Genomic DNA, 23,162 nt, shown 5'->3' with positions numbered 1-23,162 from the left:
TAAATTGGAAGGGAGTGAATTAGGGAGGAAAACGAGGGGAGATGGAGAGAAGTGGGGGGCCAGATTAGAACATATTTCATTACATACCTGTATGAAATTCTCAAAAATAATTTTAGATGTACCTAGAGGAGGATAATTTTGAGTCTAAGTATGATTTCAGTTCATCCAAAATGAAAAAGAAACTGTTTTTTTTTTTGTTCTATCAACTCTGAGTCAGTTCCTACCATAAAGGAGAGGTAGAATTAAAATATTGAAATGGGTTGGAAGTGTTATGGGTGTGCATTGATCTAGCCACTCAATAGTCACTATTGACAATTTTATTTTTTAATATATGAAAATTAAATATGCATTTCTCTAACAATGCAAATAAGCAAATAAAGCGACATTAGTGCAACATATACACTACAGATAGAAACTTCTCCCCAAAGTGGAATCAATCACCATTTATTTTAAAATCAACACATGAAACAGTTTTGCAACAAAAACACATTGATTTGGTTGTGTTTTCAAATTACCTAGGTTACATGGCTTTCTACCTGAGAAATTCAAACAAATGAACAAAGTACATTTACAGACTTTTCCTTTACAGGATTAGCAGCACATACAAGGAAAGCATACGAAGACCCCTATTTAACTAAAAACAACTCAGGCCCTTGTTTGATGAGACAAAAAGAAGATACGAGAAAATACTTTTCACAACTTAACAACAATCTCCAGAAGAAAAGTAGTCGTAACAGTTTGTCCCATCACATTCTTTACTAAGCCGCCGAATGACAAGCACAAAGTTAGCGATTACGTTTCTTGTGTAAGGCCTACACCGAAAAGAGGTTGATACCAATCTACAATGCATTACCACAGACAGATACGAAACTCTGGGGTCCAGTGAAAGCGGCCCCAGGAGAGCATTCAGCAAACAAAAGTGCTGCATCAAAATGACCTAGCACCACATCTATCACAGGAAAAACTCTGCACATGCTGCAGAACTCTGCAACTTGATTTTTATTTTTATTTTTTTTTACTGAGCAAAAATGCCTAAAATCTCTCAAGAAAAATGATCCAATGAGGGAAGAAGTTGAGTGGGGTTTGTTTGAAAACAATCAGCTGTTTTCGATTACAAAGCCATAATGTTTTTCATGTCAATGGAAAACAATGGTGGGGGGTTGGCAGATCTTTATTGGAGGAGAATATGTTGCCAGAAAACTGTCTGACAAAGCATGAGCTGTAATTTCGAAGGCTACTTTGGGCAACAGTACTTTGAACATGAATAGTCATGAAGTCATTGCTAGTCCTCAAAAACAAAACAAAAAAAGGCACTCTCAACCCATGAGCAATCTTTTGGATTGGACAAGTCAAACCTAGTTTTAACAGTGAAACCAACCACTGGCTTGAAAGTGGGATTCAACATGAGAGGCAGCACACTCGTCACTTGTTTTTATATTAGTGATACATGTGGATCTGTAACACTCCTTTCTGAACTTTGAAGTGGCTGAACATACCTCTCTTCAAATAGGAATATGCAGATCAATGAAACAACCTGTGGCTTTTACTTCAGGTACATCATAAGATTTTGTAACCGCTTCAGACACAAGGCTGCTCAAGTGGCAGTTTATGGGCACACAATGTGACACACAGTGGTAAGTAACCCCACTGACTGGCATCCTGCCTGCCTCCACTAGCAGATGCGTTCCTGCAGAATGTCAAATGGAGACTGAAATGAAATTGCTGCCCTTCACTGCGTCTGTGGATTCCAAACAACTATTCCTGTTGCAGGCAGTCTCTAATTGCACTAATCACCAATTGCCAGGTCAGGTATAGCTTTGCTGGGAAAATGAAGGTCAACCAACTGCCCTGAGGTCCTGAATCCAATGTAAGGCAGAAAGAGTCGGCCAAGCTTTCTACAGAACGTGCACTGCACTAAGGGGTAAGTCTCCAGGAATCTACAAATATCTCAATTTAAAAATGTATTTAAGAAGTCCAAAATGAGTCAGCAAAAAGATAAATTGCTTATTTAACATTGTTTACAAATTCTTCACACATACAATTTTTCCACAGCTAGAAAACTATGGACTTTTCTTTTCATTCTTCCTAACTCCGTGGCATTGTTAAGGACAGAGGAGGCACTTGCTACTGTTTTATAAAAGTCAGTTTGGGGGATATTCAGTGACTTTTTACAAACTGATGTCACCCAACCCTGAGTGAAAGAATTACATAGCCTGAAATAGAATACTGTCAAAACTTTTCTTCCCAAGTGCCATTATTGATGCTCCAGGATTTTTTTGATATTTCCTTTTGCAAATCCCCCTGATTTTATAAATTCTATCCTGGTGCTTTATTTTTTGTATGGAAAGATATGGGGTTCATAAAACAAGAAAAATTCTAATGGTCCCATCTATTTACCCATCAAAGGGCAATCAGCCCTTTTAGATTCTTCTTCTTCGAGTACTGTGAATATATTCATTTCCTTCAGGTGGGTATTCATGAAATTCTAAAGCCATGAAATCTATTATAGGTTCTAGCCTCTGGATCTCTCCTTTATCTAGAACTGTTATGAAATAAAATTCAGGAAAGTTTGTTACCATACATAGTACTTCTGAACAAATCTACGAACACATCAGAAGATGCCCATTTGTCCACCACTGTCCTCTTTGAAAACAGATGATGCATGGTGTTATGACAGCAAAAGAGCCACTGAAGGTTAGTCAGCCTTCTCAATGCTAGTCTGCTCCTTTACTGGTACCAAATTAAAGCTTGAAATAAAATCTGTCCTCCGATCATGAAGTTTTGCAATTACATTGTTTCACCAAGCTTCAGAACCTGCAGGCTTTCTATTTCCAAAGCTTGCTGGCATACCTGCCGTCATTTTGATCCACACTTGAAACTTTGGCAAGAGGAACAAGCTTTTGCACTTGACCCTCTTCTAGTTCTTACTCTGTGGTTGCTAACAACATAGCTATATTTGGTTTGAAGTTTTTCTTTTCGTGAGTTGTTTCTTGTAAATAAGGGTGTTCCTGATCAAAGTGGCCATCAGAACATTTTAAAATACAAAGAGCCAGTGTAGCTGTCTCCCAAGTAGCTTCCATACTCAATGTGCTCCTGGTTGTCATCAGGACTGACATAATAATTACCAGAATCAAGCATGTAATCTTCAGAACTTTCATATCTTTTAAACCTTCTGACATCCTGGTTATATTCTGACTTCCAAGGATTCTGCCTTTTTCTGGAGAAGTATCCCAAATAGAAAGCTCTAGCACGTTTTGGTGGCATTAATGGCATATGAAAGGGTCTGTACTTCATATTCTGGCCAAACGCACCGCCAGTGACCCTCCTCCTCTTTCTTGCGATGCTCTCTAATTCATCACTGGAACTTGACTCATGGTAGTAGCCTTCGTCAAACATGGATTTGGGAGCTATTTTTTCTCTAGGTTTGCTTGTGTTCTTGTCAACTCGAACGGAATCGCATTCATCCTCAAGCCATGAATAGCTCAGTGCATACTTGGACCTTTCTCCTGGTGCCCTGACTTTGTGTTTAGAGGATTCTTCCTCACTCTCACGTTTGCACTCTGAATACCAGGTGTGCTGACTTGGCCTAGATTTCTGCTTGCAAGTCATGATTTTGTCGGTGCCAAGAGGTCTTTTTTCGGGGGAGCTGCTATAAACAGCCACAGACCTTTCTTCCTCCTCTTCGTTTACGCTAAGAGTTTCACTGAAGCACTCAGAATCACTACTAATCTCCTCCAAGAAGTCTGCCAATGGCAAACCTACATCTACTGACCTTACTGACGAGGAAACTGGGCTTTTTCTTGTGTGTTGAGAATCTTCGACTCTGGGGTTGTGAATCTTTTCCCCGGGATAGCTTTCTGCATCAGTTGGGGACAGGTGATCTTCAGTTTCACTTGCGATGTCCTTGCAATGGTTTTTTAATTTCTTAGTAAATTCTTTGGCATAATTGACCTTGTCTGTCTTTTCTGACTTGTTCTCGGGATCCTTCATAGACACCTTTGGCCAGTGCTGCTCTTGATCCTGTTCTTTCCCTTCCAGGCTCTCAGCTTCACTCAGACTAGTTGAGTGGCACCTGTGCTTTCTCAAGTTAATCTGAAACCCATCCCCCTTAGCGTAGACGTCTCTCTGCCACTGACATGTGCTTGGACTTGCTTCGAAGCAGAATCGGGCATAGTCTGGAGTCTGATAATAGTTTAAGAGATAGTCAATAAATTCATCTGTTTCATAGATCTTCTGTTTCCTGCCATGGTTTATCACAACTTGTTTAGAAGAATGTGATTCATTAGAACTTCTGTGGTCTTCTTTTTCAAGGGATTGGTCAGGATTCATTGTACTCTGCAAGGAATTCTGGTCAGAGAACGAACTGTGATCACACCCGTCAGTCAGCACTTTCCCAGTTTCCTCTTTTCTGGTTGAGTATCTTATTTGTTTCATCCTGGGGCTATGTGAAGATTTCCGTAGCTGGGCCTTCGTTCTTTTCTTTGCTTTTTGTTTTTGTTTCCTGTTAGACTTGGGAACCTGATAACTTGGCCTTTCTTCCTGATCCAGAAGATGCACAGTGTTTAATTCTCCTTCCTCTGGAGCTTTCACTGCAGTCCCCGGGGCGTGATGAGCTTCAGGCTTCATAACATCAACCTCCTGTGGGTTACACTGTGTGGATCCCTTGAAAGAAAAAAGATTTAATGATCTCTCTTGAAAACCCCAACAGAGCCAGCAAGATGGCTCAACAGGTGACGGTGCCTGCTGCTAAGCCTGACGACCTGAGTTCCAACTCAGAGACCCACAGTGAGAGGGAAGAAAACTGACTTCAGTTCTCTGAAGTTGTCCTCTGATCTCCACCCACATTCACACTGTGGCATGCTGCCCCTCCACACTCACACACAAAACAAATAAATGTAAACAAAAATTCAATACAAAGAGATTGAAATTGTCCAAGAACTGAGCTGGTATTGCTCTAAAGAAACCCAGACTGGGTCCAAATTAGGAATAATACCAGCACTACATTAAATGTCTTGATCCAATATGAGCTGTTTTTACTAAATCTGTGACCATTCTTATGGCATGGCATTTAAATACCTTGCTCTTTTTAACCCAGACTCAGAAGGACAAACATGGTATGTACTCACTCATACTAGACATAAAGCAAAGGATAACCAGCCTACAATCCACAGCCCCAGAGAAGCTAGCTAACAAGGAGGACCCTAAGAGGGATGCATAGATAGCCAAGCAAAGGGGAAATAGATGAGATCTCCATGAGTAAACTGGGAGTGGGGAGGGTAATGGATGGCGAAGAATGAGGGATGAGAACATAAGGAAATGGGATGGTCGAGCTGAAACAGGGACAGAGTGGGAGAGCAAGGAAAGAGATACCATGATAAATGAAGACATGGAGGGAATAGGGAGAAACAGGGTGCTAGGGAAGTTCCCAGGAATCCACAAGGATGACCCCAGCTTAGACTACTAGCAATAGTGGAAAGGGTGCCTGAACTGGCCTACTCCAGTAATCAGATTAGTGAATACCCTAACTATCATAATAGAGCCTTCATTCCGTTAATGATGAAGCAGATACAGAGATCCATGCCCAGGCACCAGGCCGAGCTCCAGGAGTCCAATTGATGAGAGAGAGGAGGGATTCTATAAGCAAGGGACATCAAGATCATGATGGGAAAACATACAGAGACGACCAGCCACACTAGTGGAAATGCATAAATTGTGGACGAATAGCTGTGGAGCCCCCATAGGACTAGACTAGGCCCTTTGGATATGCAAGACAGTTGTTTAGCTTGAACTGTTTTTTTTGGGGGGGGCAGGCAGGGGGAATCAGGATCTGTCCTTGGTTCATGAGCGAGCTTTTTGGAGCCCAGTGCCTAGGGTATGATACCTTGTGTAGCCTTGGTGCAGGGAGGAGGGGCTTGGACCTGCCTCAAATGAATGTGCCAAGCTCTGCTGACTCCCCAGGGGAGACCTTGACTTGGAGGAGGTGGGTTGGCAGGCAAAGGCTGGGGGACGGGAAGAGGGAGGAGGGTGGCAGATCTGTGGTTGGTATGTAAAATGAATAGAAAATTTCTTAATACTAAAAAACCTGACTGTTTTAGGTTTTACAATAGGTGCTAGAGAAACAAAAAAGAATAAGGGATTCTCTGTAGCCCTCATAGGAAACCCTAGCACAAGAAAAGACACATGGGTGAAATGTGTCCAGCAAGGTCCATAGAAATAATAAACTGTCCTCCATTTCATATTCCAATCTTTTTCCTATGGATGGCAAGTTGAGGATGTCTCAGAGTTGAGCCACCTGGCCTGCCTCATTAAGATGGAAGATAGGGGACCAGAGATACAGTTTAGTAGTATAACACTTGCACCTCACAAAGGCAGAAAAGCAACGCAAAACAGCAAGTGGAAAATACAGCTGTGCCCACAGATTTGCCTGTGGTCAAGTCTGATGCAATGTGTTCTGCAGAGCTGAGGAGTAGGGGAACAACGGTGCCTCATCCCTATCCCCAGGAAGCTCTGCTGTCACACGTTAGGTCACAGCACCCCCTATTAACCTGTAATCAGTGTATTAATGGGTTCTAGAATTAGCTTCTATACCCATTTGGAGAGGTGGATTCTACAAAAAGAGTCCCACTTGGATGTCATTAAGATAAACTAAAATCCGCCGGGCGGTGGTGGCGCACGCCTTTAATCCCAGCACTCGGGAGGCAGAGACAGGCGGATCTCTGTGAGTTCGAGGCCAGCCTGGGCTACCAAGTGAGCTCCAGGAAAGGCGCAAAGCTACGCAGAGAAACCCTGTCTCGAAAAACCAAAAAAAAAAAAAAAAAAAAAAAAAGATAAACTAAAATCCAATCTAGCTGGGCTTGCTACCAATAATCCAAGTGTGAGATTATTTTTTCTGATCCTGCTTTCACTAAGTTTAGCTATCTATAGTAACAAGCAGGAGATCAACATGGCAAATAGACATAAAATTCACTTGATAGAATAGCAACAGCTGCCATCCTTCCTATTTAAAAACACTGCATATGGACTTCTAAACAAACACTTCCAAAACTTCTCTGGCTTTTATTCCAGGGTATCTGTGATTCTAGCTATCTCTAGGAGCCCATAAAGGGAGAGAACTGTCTTTGAGAAATGAAAATCTGTGAAGGTAATCTGTGAGTTAAAAAAATTCCTTACCAGATAGTTGAGGACAAGGCTAATATGAGCCTGACAAGGCTCGAGGTCCTTCTCCCTTTTCACCCAAACCTGTTACAGATGGATGGATGAATACAGTTACTAGAAGGCCACAGATCTAACACCCACACCATGCCCACCCTTTGATTCCCCCTGCCATTTCCCCATCGTATCCAGTAGGAACTCAGAAAAGAAGATGAAGTAGCGAAAGTGTTCTGAATGCCATCCTGAAGTTTAGAAGCATGAGCTGAGGGCACAGTTGAGTCAGCACTGTTTTAGAGACTGGTTCTGGAAATCCATGGCTGGGGTTAGGTGGGAGCCATTGATTTAAAGGAAACCCCTATGAATGCCACAAGTCTGCCACACAGTTCATTGTTAGTGGAACAGTCCTTAAAGCCAAAGGTCGGGGCTCAGAAAGACTAGTACCTACTAAAACTGAAGAGAATAATTAGGAAACAGCCTTACTGCAATTTTCTTCAGGAGTACCCGGAGCAAACGCAGGGCCTCAACACGCCTCTGAGCCAGCAAGTACTTTCTCTCCTCCCACTCCTCTGAAGAATCCAGCTCCTGACGAGTCTCAGCCTTGGCTTTCACCTTCTCCCTTCTTTGCCGGTGTCGGTCTCTTTCCTTCAGAGCTCGCCTCCTGTCCCTGGCCTTCTTTCTCTTCTCTTGAGCTTTTCTTACTTCGTCTTTTCTTTTTCTGGACAAAAGTTAAGATTCATCATTCGTTCAAGCAATAATTATTAGCCATTGGGTCTCCCTCCCATCCCCCCACCCTGGAGAATGAATCCTTTAGGTTTCTAGAAACCTATGACTGGTAGGTAACCTTGGGACCTATGACTGACAGTTCATAGTAACATAATAATAACCAGGGGCTAGGGAGAGAGCTCAATCAGTAATGTGATTGCCTTATATGTACAAGGACCTGCTTGTACACAAGGTTCTTTCTCAAAAAAACAGATGGACAACATCAGAGGGATGACACCTGAGGTCCTCTGGCACATGCACGCACACACATACACACACACACACACACACACACACTTCTGTACAAGCACATACATAAAAAAATAAAACATATACCCCCTAAAATCCATAAAACATCAGTCAAGGGAAAAGACACAATTTTCTCGGTAAAATATAAATGTGTAAAGGATACCTTAGAAACGAGGAAGGAAGGAAGGATGGGTGGATGGAAGGAAGGGAGGAAGAAAGGAGAGGAAAGAGAGCTTTGGCCCTTTCCTGTAATGCTGTGAAGGAGAAGAGGCAAGAAGATGAACAGCAGATTCTCTTCTGAAGGCAGAAAAAGGGATATGGTCTGAAATCACAAAACTAGGACAGCTGAAAAGCCCAGAAAAACAAACAATGGGCGAAACCAGTCCACCCAGCTCCCTGGAGTCTCAGACACAGCAAGCTCTGATAAAACAGGGAAGGCAGTCACAGCCACATGAGAAGGCTACAGTTCTCACGAGCCTTAAATCCAGGTGGAGGATTTAGTGTGACAGTGATTCCTCCTGGAAGATAGATCTGCCACGCCCCATCCTTTGGAAGGCTACAGTCAAGTGTCATCTTGAGTGGAGGCCTACCATTTGAGACTGACATGCCACGCTGAGAAGTTCAGGCAGGACAAGGCTCAGACTGGGAAGAACATAGTGGTGGGTGGGCCCCACCCTTTGTGGCAATGCAAAAAGGGGAAACCCCTAAAGTGAATGCAGATCCAATGAACATCTGGCCTTGACAGGTGTGTGCTCAACCCCTGCTTGTACAGTATGAAGATAGGAGACTTCAACTCTGACATAAGAGGACCCAGGAAGAAGCTGCTCTAAGAGGTTACCATTATTTTTACTCATTTAATTATTGTAGATGAATGTTGTGTCTGCATGTATGTCTGTGTACCATGTGTATGCCTGGTGCCTTTCAAGGCCAGAAAGGTGTCATATTCCCTGGAACTGGAGTTATAGACAGGTATGAGCTGCCACATGGGACCTGGGAATTAAACCTAGAACATCTGGAAAAGGAGACAGTGCTCTAGAACCACTCAGTCATCTCTCCAGTCCCTTCATTTAAAAAAAATCTAACTTTTTGCTCTTTTTACTTTAAATTTTTATATACATATGTATTTATTTATATATATATAAATTTCTTCTTGATTGTAAGAGAGCCTGGAGAATAGAAGAAAAGCTTTTCCAGCTATGTATCTGAAGGAGTTAATATGTATAAAGAATTTAATATGTATAAAGAACTTTTAAAGTTAGCCATCAAAAATCAAATTATCCAATTAATAAGTGAACAAATGAATTAGACAGTTCCCAAAACGAGAATAGAAAATAGCGATATGAAACAATGTCTAATAGCCATCATCATTCAAATCAGAAATACACTAAGAATCGGATAAACAGCTCAACAGTTAAGAGTACTGGCTGCTCTTGCAGAGGATCCAGGTTCAGTTCCTCATACCCATATGGCAGCTCACAAGGGTCTGTAACTGCAGCTCAAGAAGACCTGACATCCTCTATGGTCTCTACAGGTACTAGGCACGCACATAGTACATATAAATACATGTAGTCAAATAAAAAACTTAAAATGCATCTTAAAACTACATTAAGATTCCGTTCTACCTCTGTCAGAATAGATGTTATAAAGAAAACAAATAAATGCTAGAGAAGATACAGAGACTAAAAGGAACCCTATAAATTCAGTTAGACCCTCATGAAAATGTGGGAGGAAATGAAGAGCAACTACATGGATCAGGATTTAGCCAAAGGACAAAGGATTATTTGTCTAAATAGGATGTGTGGCTTGGAATTTGAGAAAGAATAGTATCTTGCTGGGGGGTGGTGGCACATGCCTTTAATCCCAGCACTTGGGAGGCAGAGCCAGGCGGATCTCTGTGAGTTTGAAGACAGCCTGGTATATATATATAGAGAGAGATACAGGACAAGTACCAGAAAAAAAACCTACACAGAGAAACCCTGTCTCAAAAACAAAACAAAACAAAAACAAACAAACAAAAATATCTTGAAGTGGCTGAAGCTCTGGCCAAATTTCCTGGATTTGACCAGCCAAAAACATGAGGGACATGTAGAATGGTTGTTGGGATTCTGCCCTCACTCCTGCACATGCGCAGTTCAGGGTCCTGTGTCTTACATCATCAGTGGGTACTGGTGACTACATACGTGAGGCATGGTCATGCAACCTGCACCTTAAAAGCCTGATGCAGACCCCACACTCTCTCTCTGCGCTCTCTCTCTCTCTCTGCTCTCTCTCTCTCTCTCTCTCTCTCTCTCTCTCTCTCTCTCTCTCTCTCTCTCCTCTCTCCTCTCTCCTCTCTCCTCTCTCCTCTCTCCTCTCTCCTCTCTCCTCTCTCCTCTCTCCTCTCTCCTCTCTCCTCTCTCCTCTCTCCTCTCTCCTCTCTCCTCTCTCCTCTCTCCTCTCTCCTCTCTCCTCTCTCCCCTGCCCCACCTTCTTTCTCTCTCCCCAGGCCTGGATTTCCTCTTTCCCCTCCCTCCCCTTCCCTCCTAACAAAGCTCTAAAAACTAACCCTGGATTCTGTCATGATCGTGACCTTTCCATGCGGTAACTAGCACCACCACCAGTGCTGTTTATCATCCTTTCATTGGTGTCGTGACTCAGATAGGAAATTCCACTCACTCAGTGTCTGGGGCTGATCATTGTTGGGAACCTATACCGATGACCTGCGACTGCCTGATCCGAATCCGATTTTTTTCATTTTCCCAGCCTCTGGACCCGCACGCCACATGTGCCACCAAGATTGGTGAGTCCCCCACTGTTTCCCACGACTGCAGCCTGAGCTATATTCTTTGCACTGGACCTTGGCTGCATACCATGACACATTTAATCTTGACAAAGTATTGGATGTTGTCTGGGCCCCCCGGGGGTCCTCCGGTATGTATGCCCCAGCCCTTACCCTTTTTATGATGATGATTGGGTAATTTGTGCTGTTAATGCTGGTCCATAGACTGCCTATTCTCAAGGACACTTGAAATAGGAGCCTGGGATCCCGTTCGTTATTTTAATTTTTTATTTTTCTTTCTCAGCACTGCGGCCATGAGGCAGGGGCTTCCTTCTCATAGTTCCATTCCTCCTCTGACAAATGCCTTAAATATCCCCAGATACCAGTAAATTTGGCTGTTTCAACCTCAATATTTCACAGGAATTATCTAACTTCTGCCAGTGAATGGGCAAATGAAAAGTGTTACCTTATCCCCAAGCTTTCTACCAAAGCTCTGAACCCTTCTCCTTCTCCATTTCTTTCTCTGCCATGTGCAGCCACTACTGTCTATCTGACTTGCACTCTGCTCTCCACTCTCCAGTATTGGTTGGGCCGCTTCTGCCCAACCCTGTCTCTCACTTTAACTCACCTTAACTCCACCCACTCATTCCCAAGCTGCCCTGAGAAGCACAGACGGGTGGGTCTGAAAGCAGGCTAAGATATTTGCAAATATGTTTACAGCAATCAGGATGGCTCTTTAGCCAGAGATCAGTTTATAGCCTGCCTCCCGGCAGGTCTTTCTAAAGCTATCCTCAAGCCAACAGACATCAAGGAAAAATACATTCAAGACACGGAGTAAAATCCATCTCTTGTCTCCCAGAGCTCCCCAACATAGGGCTAAAACTTAAGCATCTGGAGAGCAAAGCTCCTGACTCCACAGGTGGAAGTTTCAGCTGTGGCATTTAAGGTATACCGGGGGGAGAGAGAAAAAAGCCTAAAAACAGAATTGCCAAGTGCTGGCACATGCTGACTCCCAAAAGCCTCTGGGTCCCTGTTTTAAGTGGGGGGGAGGGGTGGGTCACGTGGGCTAGTACGTGCCCTGCCAGGCCATCAGTTGAGCCTTGTTCAGAGTGCCACCTAGAAAGACAACTGGTCAGCTGACTGCACCCAGTCACCAAGAGGCAGGGGGACAAACAAAGACCTCCAGCAGACCTCTAGGCTTGGCCACAGGCTCGTTTGCAGGGAACCCAGAATGCAGCAGGGAAGCGATCTGTTTCCTTCCTTCTGTACACCAGAGCCACTAACCTGGTCCTGGGAGTTTTGGGGTCTCACCTCTCATTGTTTCCCTATTGTTGGGGTAGGGAGGGCAACCTTACCAACACCCCCAGACTTAATTGCACTTTCAGGGTTACTTAGTGGGAAAAGATTTTCCCCGCTAAGGTAGGAGCTTTCATTTCATTGCTCCCTCCATGTGCCTCACTCCAGACCTGTCACAGTGCTTCTCCTCCTCATGCACACAGATAGGGCTGTAGTGGGTAGCCATTCCAGCTTTGACCTGGAAGTGCCACCCCCATTGAGGCTTTGGGAACTGTCACACCTACAAGGCAGAGCCGAGAGAGGACCCTGAAGACCCGAGATCTGGATAGGCCAGCTCTCTTGGTTCCTGGACCCTGGACACTGGAGGTAGGCCGAGCAGAGTTCTCCAGAGAACACCGCTGGACTGCGCTACACCTTTCCCAGACCCTGTTACCTATCCCTTCACTTGTAAGTTACCCCACAAAATAAACCTCCCTTTTAACTACATGGAGTTGCCTTAATATTGAAACCAATACAGGGCCTTGATCTCTGCCCTGTCCCTAATTCTAAAAAATGAGTTCTCACCCCACAAACTTTTCTCTTCCCAGTTCCCTCTTCTAATTAACTGCTCAGCTAATGGTCACAGGATCACCACAAAACTGGAGTCTAGAGATCATCAAGTAAGAAACTGTAACAGCTAAAAGGTATTTACACTCCCAGACCCAAGAGTATCTGGGCTCTACAAAAACTGACTTTAATATAACCACCTATTACTGTTAAATGCTCTCAACAATTGATCACCTGTGTCTCCTGGATGCTGAACTAGTAAAGGAAACAGGTGCCTTAAAATAATCTGTCTCTGATAAAGCTTAAAAACATGTTCCAATCTCTCTGTCTCTCTAATTAACATTAACCAATATAAGCAGAGTACTAAACACTACAATGGTCACTAATTTTCTCATGGCTGCTTCTTAACATGTTCAAATTTTTTCCCAAGCTCCAGAAACCAGCTTAAATCCATCTGGACAGGTCGGACCTAACTTCAGGCCTTTTCTGTCTCACCAGCATCCTGTCAGACACAAAAGTGGCCAGAGTGACAAGCCAAAAGGTATGGACAGCTCCAGGGCAGCGGAACAGCCCACCATCCCAGAACGCCTGTCTACCTCAGAAGGCCCCCTTCCCAACCCAGTAAGAGCCAACTGATGCCCACCAAGTTTTTCTGGGAGAAACAATGCCCCTATTCCTATTCACTCACTTTTTATAATAAGCAAAAAGTCTGGAATGTTGGGATTCTGCCCTCACTCCTACACATGTGCAGTTCAGGGTCTTGTGTCTTACGTCATCAGCAGGTATTGGCGACTACGTACACATGGCATGGTCATGAAACCTGCACCTTAAAAGCTGGATGCAGACCCCATGCTCTCTCTCTGCTCTCTCTCTGCTCTGCTCCCTCCTTCACCCTACCATCTTTCTCTCTCCCCAGGCCTGGCTCTCCTCTTTCTCCTCCCCCTTTTCCCTCCTAATAAAGCTCTAAAAACTAACAGTGGGTTCTGTTGTGACCATGACCTTTCCATGCGGTAACCAGTGCCACCACCAGTGCTGTTTGTCATCCTTTCAACAGTGTCCTTAATTTTTTTAAATAGTATAATTTACATAAAATAGGAGGGGCCAGAAGGTTAAAAAATGGTTCTCAGAGCCCTATAAAGCTGGTATCTGTCCTTTCTTGGCAAAGGTTTGGCAATGGTCTAACTAGGCAAATATTCAGCTAGGCTCAAGCTCCAAGATGGGTAACTAATGTTAAGATTAAAGAAACAAAATAGAAGTACCTCAAATTCACAGTAAGAATTCTGCCCAACAAGAAAAAAATGATCCCAACAAGTCTATGATTCTGGGTTACTTTGATTCTTGGTCATTTTAGAAAAAGAAAGCTTTACCAGAACTACTTTTTTTTTTATTTTAAATTGGTAGGTTAGATAATATTGGTAAAGTTATAAAATTTCTAACTCAATATGTTAGGATTATCACTACAAACTTTTGGATCTGACTATAGCCCATAAACACACAGGTGAGATGCTTGCCTATCAAGCACAAGGCCATAGGTTCAAACCCCAGCACTGAAGTTCCTTGGTCTCTCTTAAAATCTCTTTCCCCCAGACTTCTTAATCTGGCTAGTCTCGTTATCCCTTATTACTTGTTCTTGACTCTGGGCATGCCTTTCTGGTTTCTTGTTTTCATCTATTTTATTGCCCGCACTTTCCAAGACTGTCTTTGATGGAGTTTTCCGTTTGTGCCAAAGCCTGCCCTTGCCTCCATGTTATCTATCAAATCTAGCTATTCACCAAAATGAAGTAATCCAAAACTCAAAAGGAAAAACCTCTTCATTGTTAAAAATCAGTCTACTTACCTTTCAGCTACTTCCTCTTCTCTCTTCTTTTCTTTTTTCCTTTCTTCCTCCAGCTCTTGTAATTTTAGCCTTTCCTGATTCCTCCTCTGTATAGCTCCTTCACTGAAATGCTGGGTTGTATCAAACATAACCTGCCCCCAAAACAGATGAAAGATTTCTTAGAAAGACTTGTCAGTAGACTGGATGGGTCCCAGATGAGAGAGAGGAAGCTAAGACGGCACACAGCAAGTCAAAACCAAGGAATTCAAAATGCCCTTTGAATCCCAGCCACACTGCACTACTGCTTATGGGCCAGGAGCTGAACAGAACTTGGAGGCACTAGGATGTTCTTTGGCAAACCTTTGAAATGGTAGATCAAATTACCATCTTAATTTTATACAATTAAACTTAACTGTATAGCAGTATTTCTCGTTATTTTTTAATTTATTTTTTAACAATGTCATACATATTTGTACTGTACTGTGAACATAGTCACCTCTTTGCTCTCTTATTACCCTCCCACTCCAACAAACACCACTTCCTCCCCAACTAGTGCCCTGCCTACTTTCATGTCTTAAATTTTTTTGTGCAGGAACTTACTTTACATATGACCATGGGTAGCATCACAGGGCTGTCTAGGGACAGGTCAGAAATATATTACCTCTAGTAAGCCATAAAAATCAACTAGATTGATGTGTTGTTGTTTTTTAAGTTAGCAGAGATAAAAATAATGAACATGGCAAGGAATGGGGTAGGCAGAAAGAGACAAGAAAACTAACCTAATGAAAAATCAGATTATCAAACTACATTTCATATCTTGAAATGTAATAAGCGAGATAAATAGACATGCTTATAGACTAGAACAGAGGCAGATGTTCTGTTAACTCGTCAGTATATAGGACATCTCTAGTTTGATGCCCACCATAAATAATAAAAAAATAAATAAAGAGGAGAACTAGTCATTGAAATGTACACAAGGGGACTAGAGATGTAGCCCAGTGGTAGAGTACTTGCTTGGCATTAGCAAAATCCTGGGTTGTATTCCCAGTGCTGCAAAAAATAAATAAGTAGATATGCATGAAACAATACATTTCCAACCATGGTTACTTTTAACACAAGTAGCTACACACACACACACACACACACACACACACACACACACACACACACGAAACTGAAAGTGCAAATTCATGCCAAAGACTGGTTTAAAGAAGAATTTGGCTGCGTCTTTTCCATTGCTGAGTTGGGGCTTCAGGGTGATTGATAATCGATGTGCCTCCTAGAGATAGCTACTCGGGTCAGCATGAGCTGATGCCTGTGCTGCTGGTGCAATCCTGCTAGTGTACCACCAACCCGGAAATGCAGAGTTCTTGCTTGAGTACCCAACCTGGTCCAGGGGACTGAGCTTATTGGTTCCATGGGATGTATGCATCAGGCCACAGCCCGTGTTCCCAGCAATGGTTCACAATAAACCTGCTGGAAACCTGCTGAACGCCTAAAGGCTGCTGTACTTCTGCCTGGGCCAAGTGATGCAAGGCTTCTGCTGTAGCTCCAAGCAGCTGGGTGTTGCCACAGCTAATTTTTCCAGAACAGATTTCCAGTTTATGATCATTTCTCTGATGTTGGAAGTGGGAATGCTCATAAGATGGTGATGAATACGAGGCTGGAACCCATAGCGCAAGACTGTGACAAAATCCATAGAAGCACATATCATGCATACCTTCAAAGAGGACTTTTATGAGGAAGTCCTCAACGTGGTCATTGTTGCCTACCTCGGCCCAGAAAAGAACTTTGGTTCTTTAGCAACACTTATTTCGGTAACTCATGAGATTGAAGAAACAAATAAATGACTAGATTTACCAGAATATTTACTACTCAAAGACGAACACTTCTTCCAGGTTTCTAAAAACAAAATTATGAATGGCCATGGATGAAAAATGACCTTACTTCTTCATCCACTGTTTCCTAGTATTTCGCTGTTCATAAACTATGTAGTCTCATCTTGATTGTATTTTAAAAGGCAAACATTTTTCTATAGCTGTGAATTAAACAATACGATGTAGTTACTCTACTGTGCTTCAGTTGCTAAGTTCAATGCATCCTACTATACTACTAAAATATTCATTTAAAATTAAGATGTGTTTAATGTGATAAGTTAACTAAAATGAATCACTAGAAATATAGTAAGTGCATTATAATGAAAATAAGATGATATATACAAAAAGTATGTCAATGATTTGAGACAAGAACCAAAATTATTATCGTGAAATATGAGTGTAAATGTACTTGTATAGCATACACTGCTAACCAGAGGAAGCCTGAAAAGTAAATGTATTAACAGCAGTTTAATAATTCATTCTAAGCCCAAGAAGGAAAACACAAGACTGTAATTTTTGCTATCTTGTGCATTAATATATAATTACAGGTAAGAGGACTTATCATAGGCAAGACGACTTTTGTGAATTTTGCTTTCCTGATTTCCCCTGCGAGGGCAGTTCACTGTATTGTCTCTGTGTCTGTGTGGTGTGTCCTCAATTCCAAGTGGCCTAGATTCCCTCTGCCTATCAGGGGTTTTTGTTTGTTTGTTAAAGACAGGTGTTTTTCTGCTCTGCAGATCTTGTTTTTGTGTTTTATAATACACCTTTTTCCTTTTCAAAACAGTAGATATTCTTTTCCTTCAATACTGTTTTTCTCTTTGGTTCATTCTAGCTTGAAAAGACTGTGTCAGTTTTTCCCATTAGGAATAACCTGCAACTGCACATTTAAGAAAATGCGTCTATACCCTTCTATTCCATCACAATAGGAATCGTGATCAAGTGTGTGCCTGCACGGCACTCTCGCGGTTCTGCAGGACTTAAATGAGCACACGGGCCAGGCGTGGTGACACGTGCCTGAAAGCCCAGCATTTAGGAGGCTCAAGCAGGAAGACTGCAAGCTTGAGTTTCAGGCCTGCTGGTCTCAAAACAAAAGAAATAAATTAAAATTAAATAAATGCATAAGTGAAAACAGCCATCCATTTATATGTACCTGCTTATTAACACAAGTTAGTTAGTTCTCCCCTAAAAATATTAATAACCAATTAAATTCTGAAACAACTAGAAGGTTGTTGTTTTTTTAATACGATTATATGTTCCAGCAGCCCTAAGCTGTCCCGGCTGTATATACCCAATATAATTTAATGCTCAACTAGAGAGTGTTGTATCACTTGAGATTAAAAAGGTTTGGTTAAATATCTTGTGTTTTTCCTCCTACTAACTATAACTTTTAGCCAATTGGGTTCTTTGGTTTATATAGGCAGAAATCTTGGGATGTTTAGGAGCTGCATCAGATAGTTCCCTATATTCTTGTTCATTTCAGCAACAGATTTTCTGGTGGAGAGGCAGAATGGGAGGGTAGAGTTGAAGTATATAGAAGGTCATTTTAAAGATATCACATTATAAATCATTTCTGAGATGCATAAGTAAATTATAATTACTGATGGAAATAAGCACTTAAAATCTGTAGAAGGGGCAGTGATGGCACACGCCTTTAATTCCAGCACTTGGGAGGCAGAGGCAGGTGGATCTCTGTGAGTTCGAGGCCAGCCTGGTCTACAGAGTGAGTTCCAGGAAAGGAGCAAAGCTACACAGAGAAACCCTGTCTCGAAAAACCAAAAAAAAATCTGTAGAAGAACATTAAAACTTAGAGAACAGGAATGAAGTCATGGAGAAATTTGGATGGATTTATATATATGAATACAATATAAACTTTGACTATATATATATATATATATATGTACATGTTTGGTTTTGTACCTATGTATTTTAAATATAAAAGAAGTGAAAAGGCAATAAAATGCATTATCATAAGTAAAAAAGTACAACAATCCACCCAGATTTCTCCATGGAACCTAAGGCTGTGTGGATGCAAGCACTCCACCAGCCCACTTCCACCCACAGCACCAGCTACTGCTTTCTTGGAGACTTGAAGTCCCGCAGAGTCCTAGTTGCTTTTGAATTCCTGATCCCCCTGCTTCCATATCATAAGTGCTGAGATAAAAGACATATACTGCCATGTCTAGCTTTTAAAAAGTGTTTAATGTTATAAATCCCATATCTAAAAGAAGGCTCACTTATTAGTGGCTTTGTGTGACAAATTTAGAACTCAAACCCAGAATGGCTAAAGCAGCTCTATGTTTGTTCTTCACTATGTTCTCATTTAGCATGTGATACTTTGGTTATTTTATTTTATGTGTATGAGTATTTGGCTTGCATGTATGTCTGTGTACCACCTGTATGCCTGGGAATCACAGAGGCCATAAGAGAGCTTCAGATCCCCTGGAACTGTATTACAGATGCTTGTGAACTACCATGTGGGTGCTCGGGACCAAACCTGGGTCCTGGGTCCTCTGCAAGAGCATCCATCCAATGCTCTTAACTGCTGAGAAGACATCTCTCCAGCTCCAGTGTTTTGATATTTTATTGGCCCCTTATATTTTGTTAAATAGCCATTGTTTTTTAAAATAGTATATTGTTTAGGTGTTAGCTAACTGTGTACATTTTCAGATTTTATATTGTGCTTATATATTATAAAAAATTACACCAGTTCCATTTTGATAAGTCTAAATGTTTCCAGGCCTTGAAATAAATCTTGATGAACGCAAATAAACTAGGAAGATGACCAGAGCAATCCCAGACATCACTGAAGTGACATGTCTAGATAGACAGGCTGCTTTTGAAAGCAAAGCACACAGGCCTTTAGGATTTTGGTCCAAGGGAATGAGGAGGGAGAGAACTGCTCGCCTTGTGGTTTCAGACTTCATAACTCTCTCTCACAGCAACTTGTCAAGTATAATAAGCATATGAAATAGTCCTGTGGGAGGCATGAATAATGCCCTCCCAAAGCTTGGGCAGAGACCCACGTGATATGAACCATCACTTGAAAATCCCAGCAAGTGGGCTACCTGATTTCAGAAGATTGGGTGTTCACATTAAGATGGTTTTTCTTCCTAAACATGCATGTATAAATGACAGCATGCATCTCTGCAGCACCAACTAATCCGACCCTAGTGGAATGTAAAGACATTTAATTTCGATGCTTCTTTCCAACTCAGGCTCAGGCTCACTGGAACAATGGAAACCGAAGTCTGGACCCTGCTTACCTTAATGTTACACGCCAGAGCTTTGCCATCGTCTCCTTTAAGCATCAGCTTCATTCCTCGAAGGGATTCCATGGCTCTGATAAAGTCAGTTGACTCCTGGTATTGGATAAAGGCTTCAAATGTTTGCAAGCCGAAGTTAAAACCCCCAAAGCTCCCACCTGTCATCACTTCTCTGTAGGGGTCAAGCATGGGGATATCCACATTCTTGATCTTCCCAAAACTCTCAAAGACTACTCGAAGGATCTCTTCACAGGGCTTCTCTCCACTGGAACCTTTCGGTGCAAACCACTTACAGGGCAAGCCTTCAAAATAGATGGAATCTGGGCTCTTATCATGGTCTTGATCTTCAGCTCCCGCAACCACCGAGGCCTCTTTCTCTTTGGGGAAGTGTTCCCACTCTCCCTGGGCATCTGTAGCCACTACTTTTAAGTCAGTTTTCAAGCCATTTAGCTTGATGATCTTCCCATGTAGCTTCGCTTTCAGGATCTGAACCAAACTTCGGGTTTCAGCCTCACCCTCAAATCGGATGAAGTCTTTTGTACTCTTGGAGAGTCTCACTGTGGTAAACTGGTCAGGGCAAATCAGACTTTTCAGTTGGTCAAGAACTTCCCAGTTAGAGAAGGGCCTCACGGGTTCTATACATTCTGGGAGCAATACGTTGATCATTAATTTTGCTATGGGCTTGAGGTAGAGGTGCTGAGCAGCACAGAGCTCTGTTGCCTCAGAGTTATCATAAACCACTGTGACTGTCATGGTGTCCTCACACCACCTTAGAGGACAAAAGAGAAAAATTTAATACAGATGGAGCAAAACACAGATTTGAACTGTGAAATGGTGTTAGCATTGCTAGACTTAGATCCAACTGATAGAGGGGAAAATATACTATGAGTAGAATTAAAATAGTATCTTATAGCTCTTGAGTCTAATAAGCCATTATAGTAGGGTTGTAGGATGTAAGATTAACCAAAAGAGCCAATGGCATGCCTATATGCCAGTAGCAAACAAGCTGAATTAGAGATTTAAAACATGAGGCCAACCCAAGTATGGTGGCTCACGCTGCAATCCCAGCACTCAAGAAATAGAGGTACAGGGACTGCTACTACTCTGAGTCCATCTTGACCAAATGAGACCCTGTCTTAACTACTCCCTTCCCCCAACAATGACAATAATAAAAAAGCACGATGCATTTACATTAGCACCAAATCCATGAAATTCTTAGGTAGAAATCTAACAAAATATACATAAGATGTTATAAAAGAAACTACAAAACTCTGATGAAAAATATTCTAGAACTAAGTATTGCAGTAGATTCATAAGAAGGCTCAATATGTTCTTTCTGACTAGATCTGTATATTAAACATAATCCCAATAAAAAGCTCAACAAGTTGTATTCTGGATCAAATATAAAATCTAAGTCCAGTGCATGGTGGCGCACGCCTTTAATCCAAGCACTCTAGAGGCAGAGGCAGGCAGAACTCTGAGTTCAAGGCCATCCTGATTCACACAGAGAGTTCTAGGCCAGCTAGAGCTACATAATGGGACCATACCTCAAAAATAAATTTCTAAAGTTTATAATGAAATACAAAATACATATTTTGTATTTCCATATAAACCCAAAATAACCAACTCAGTATTGAAGGAGAGTGGGGAAATGTCCGAGTGCCACTCTCTGACTTCAAAAATGATCTAACACCACAGTCATTAAGAGAAGATGACACTCCTCAAAGAAAAGACAAACAGAATAGATTCACATATCATCTATGGATGTAGGAAGAACTTAGCCGAGATAATCTTTTCAATGAATAGTGCTGGAATAATAGACATTCAAATGCTCTAATCTAAGTATGGGCCCAACTAGGCTGGAGAGATGGTTCAGATGTTAAGAGCACACATTGCTCTTGCAAAGGACCCAAGTTTGGTTTCCAGCACCCGGTTCAGTTGGCTAAAAATAGCTTGTAACTCCAACTCCAGGAGATATGACACTCTCTCTGGCCTCCATAGGCAACTGGACTCCTGTATACATATTTCCCACACATATATACACATAACTAATAACAAAAAGTTTAAATGGGCCAGCCAAGCGGGTTTGGGGATGTAGCTAAGAGAGCATTTTCCTACCATGTGTATGCCTTAAATTTGATCTCAACAACAACAGAAAAACGGACAAGATATCTTAACACATCTCCCCCAAAATTATACTGAAGACAAAAAGAATTTTAAATAATGACTCTCATAGATTAATTTCAAAGTCTTGGTTACATTCTTCTAAATAGCATTAATAGAGATTAATTTTCTGGACTGGAGGGATAGCTCAGCCATTAAAGGCTAGGCTCACAACCAAAAATATAAAAGATTAATTTTTTGTGGTGCTGGGGAATAAACCCAAGTCCTTGTACAAGCTAGACTAGTACTCTACCACTGAACTACATCCCAGACCTTGAATTAGATATTCAGAAATCATTAAAATGACCTAGAAATTGGGAGTGCTTTGGAAAAAAAAATGAATGACTATAAAGAACCAGCTAACTTTTTTCCAAAAGACCTATTATCAATGAATATTTAAAATTTTATTACTTTATGTGTATGGGTGTTTCACCTGCATATATAGTACCATGTGTGTACAGTACCCATGAATCCCAGAAGAGAGAGTCAGATCCCCTGGAACTGTAGTTACAAACAGTTGTGAGCCATCATGTGGGTCCTGAGAATCAAATCTGGGTCCTCTTAACTGGAGCCATTTCTCCAGCTCTGTCAATCACTTTTTATATGGCCACTGAGAATTTCAGCTAAAGCAACTAAGCAAGAGAAAAAGATAAATATCCAGTAGGAAAGGAGGAAGTCAAACCACCCATTTGCAGATAACATTATAATATATACAGAAAAGCCTAAAGATTCTACTAAACTCTACCCAAAAATATGTTGGAATTGATAGATAGGTTACAGAATACAAAATCAATATACAAAAGTTAGTACTGGGCTAGAGAGATGGCTTAGCAATTCAAAGCACTGGCTGCTCTTGTAGAGGACCAGGAGTTTGGGTCTCAGCACCTACATGGCAGCTCACAACCATCTGCAACTCCAGTTACAGAGTTCTCGTCTTCTTTTCTGGGCTCCACTAACATGCATGCAAAACACTTGCACACATAAAATAAAAATAAATAAATCTTCTTTTTTGTTTTTGAGGTAAGGGCTCACTATGTATGTCAGGTTGGCATGGAATTCATTATGTAGACCAGACTGGCCTTGAACTCCTTGAACTCACAGAGATCCTGTCGCTGCCTCCTGAGTGCTGGGATTGAAGAGTATACCAACACATCTGGCTTACATTTCTATACAACAATGAACTAAATGAAAAAGAAATCAAGAAGATGATCCCATTTGAAACACCTATAAAGATACCTAGATATTAATTTAACCACAGAGGTTAAATAACTCTATAATAA

The 23,162-nt window shown here is 41.7% G+C and overlaps 1 protein-coding gene and 1 pseudogene across 4 annotated transcripts in view; one reads left to right on the top strand and one right to left on the bottom strand.

Moving 5' to 3' along the window:
* Positions 1-308: 308 nt before the first annotated feature.
* Akap17a (A-kinase anchoring protein 17A) overlaps positions 309-23,162 on the bottom strand; it is a 47,623-nt gene continuing 24,769 nt past the window's right edge. For 2 of the 4 annotated variants that reach the window (XM_042268820.2, XM_015987104.3), the window contains exons 3-7: positions 19,720-20,488; positions 14,601-14,731; positions 7,633-7,867; positions 7,171-7,239; positions 309-4,662 (exon numbers count right to left, since the gene is read on the bottom strand). In XM_042268820.2, coding sequence (XP_042124754.1) covers positions 3,025-4,662; positions 7,171-7,239; positions 7,633-7,867; positions 14,601-14,731; positions 19,720-20,472 — 2,826 coding nt within the window. In that variant the 5' untranslated portion in view covers positions 20,473-20,488 and the 3' untranslated portion in view covers positions 309-3,024. The remainder of the gene's footprint in view (positions 4,663-7,170; positions 7,240-7,632; positions 7,868-14,600; positions 14,732-19,719; positions 20,489-23,162) is intronic. The other 2 variants (XM_076562007.1, XM_015987107.3) reach the window with 1 other exon arrangement.
* LOC121825655 (riboflavin kinase pseudogene) lies at positions 15,193-16,613 on the top strand (annotated as a pseudogene).

This window comes from Peromyscus maniculatus, chromosome X (genome assembly GCF_049852395.1).
Source record: "Peromyscus maniculatus bairdii isolate BWxNUB_F1_BW_parent chromosome X, HU_Pman_BW_mat_3.1, whole genome shotgun sequence".
Taxonomy (NCBI): Eukaryota; Metazoa; Chordata; class Mammalia; order Rodentia; family Cricetidae; genus Peromyscus; species Peromyscus maniculatus.
Note: the sequence above shows the minus strand (reverse complement) of the source record. Positions and strands in the feature narration are given on the sequence as shown.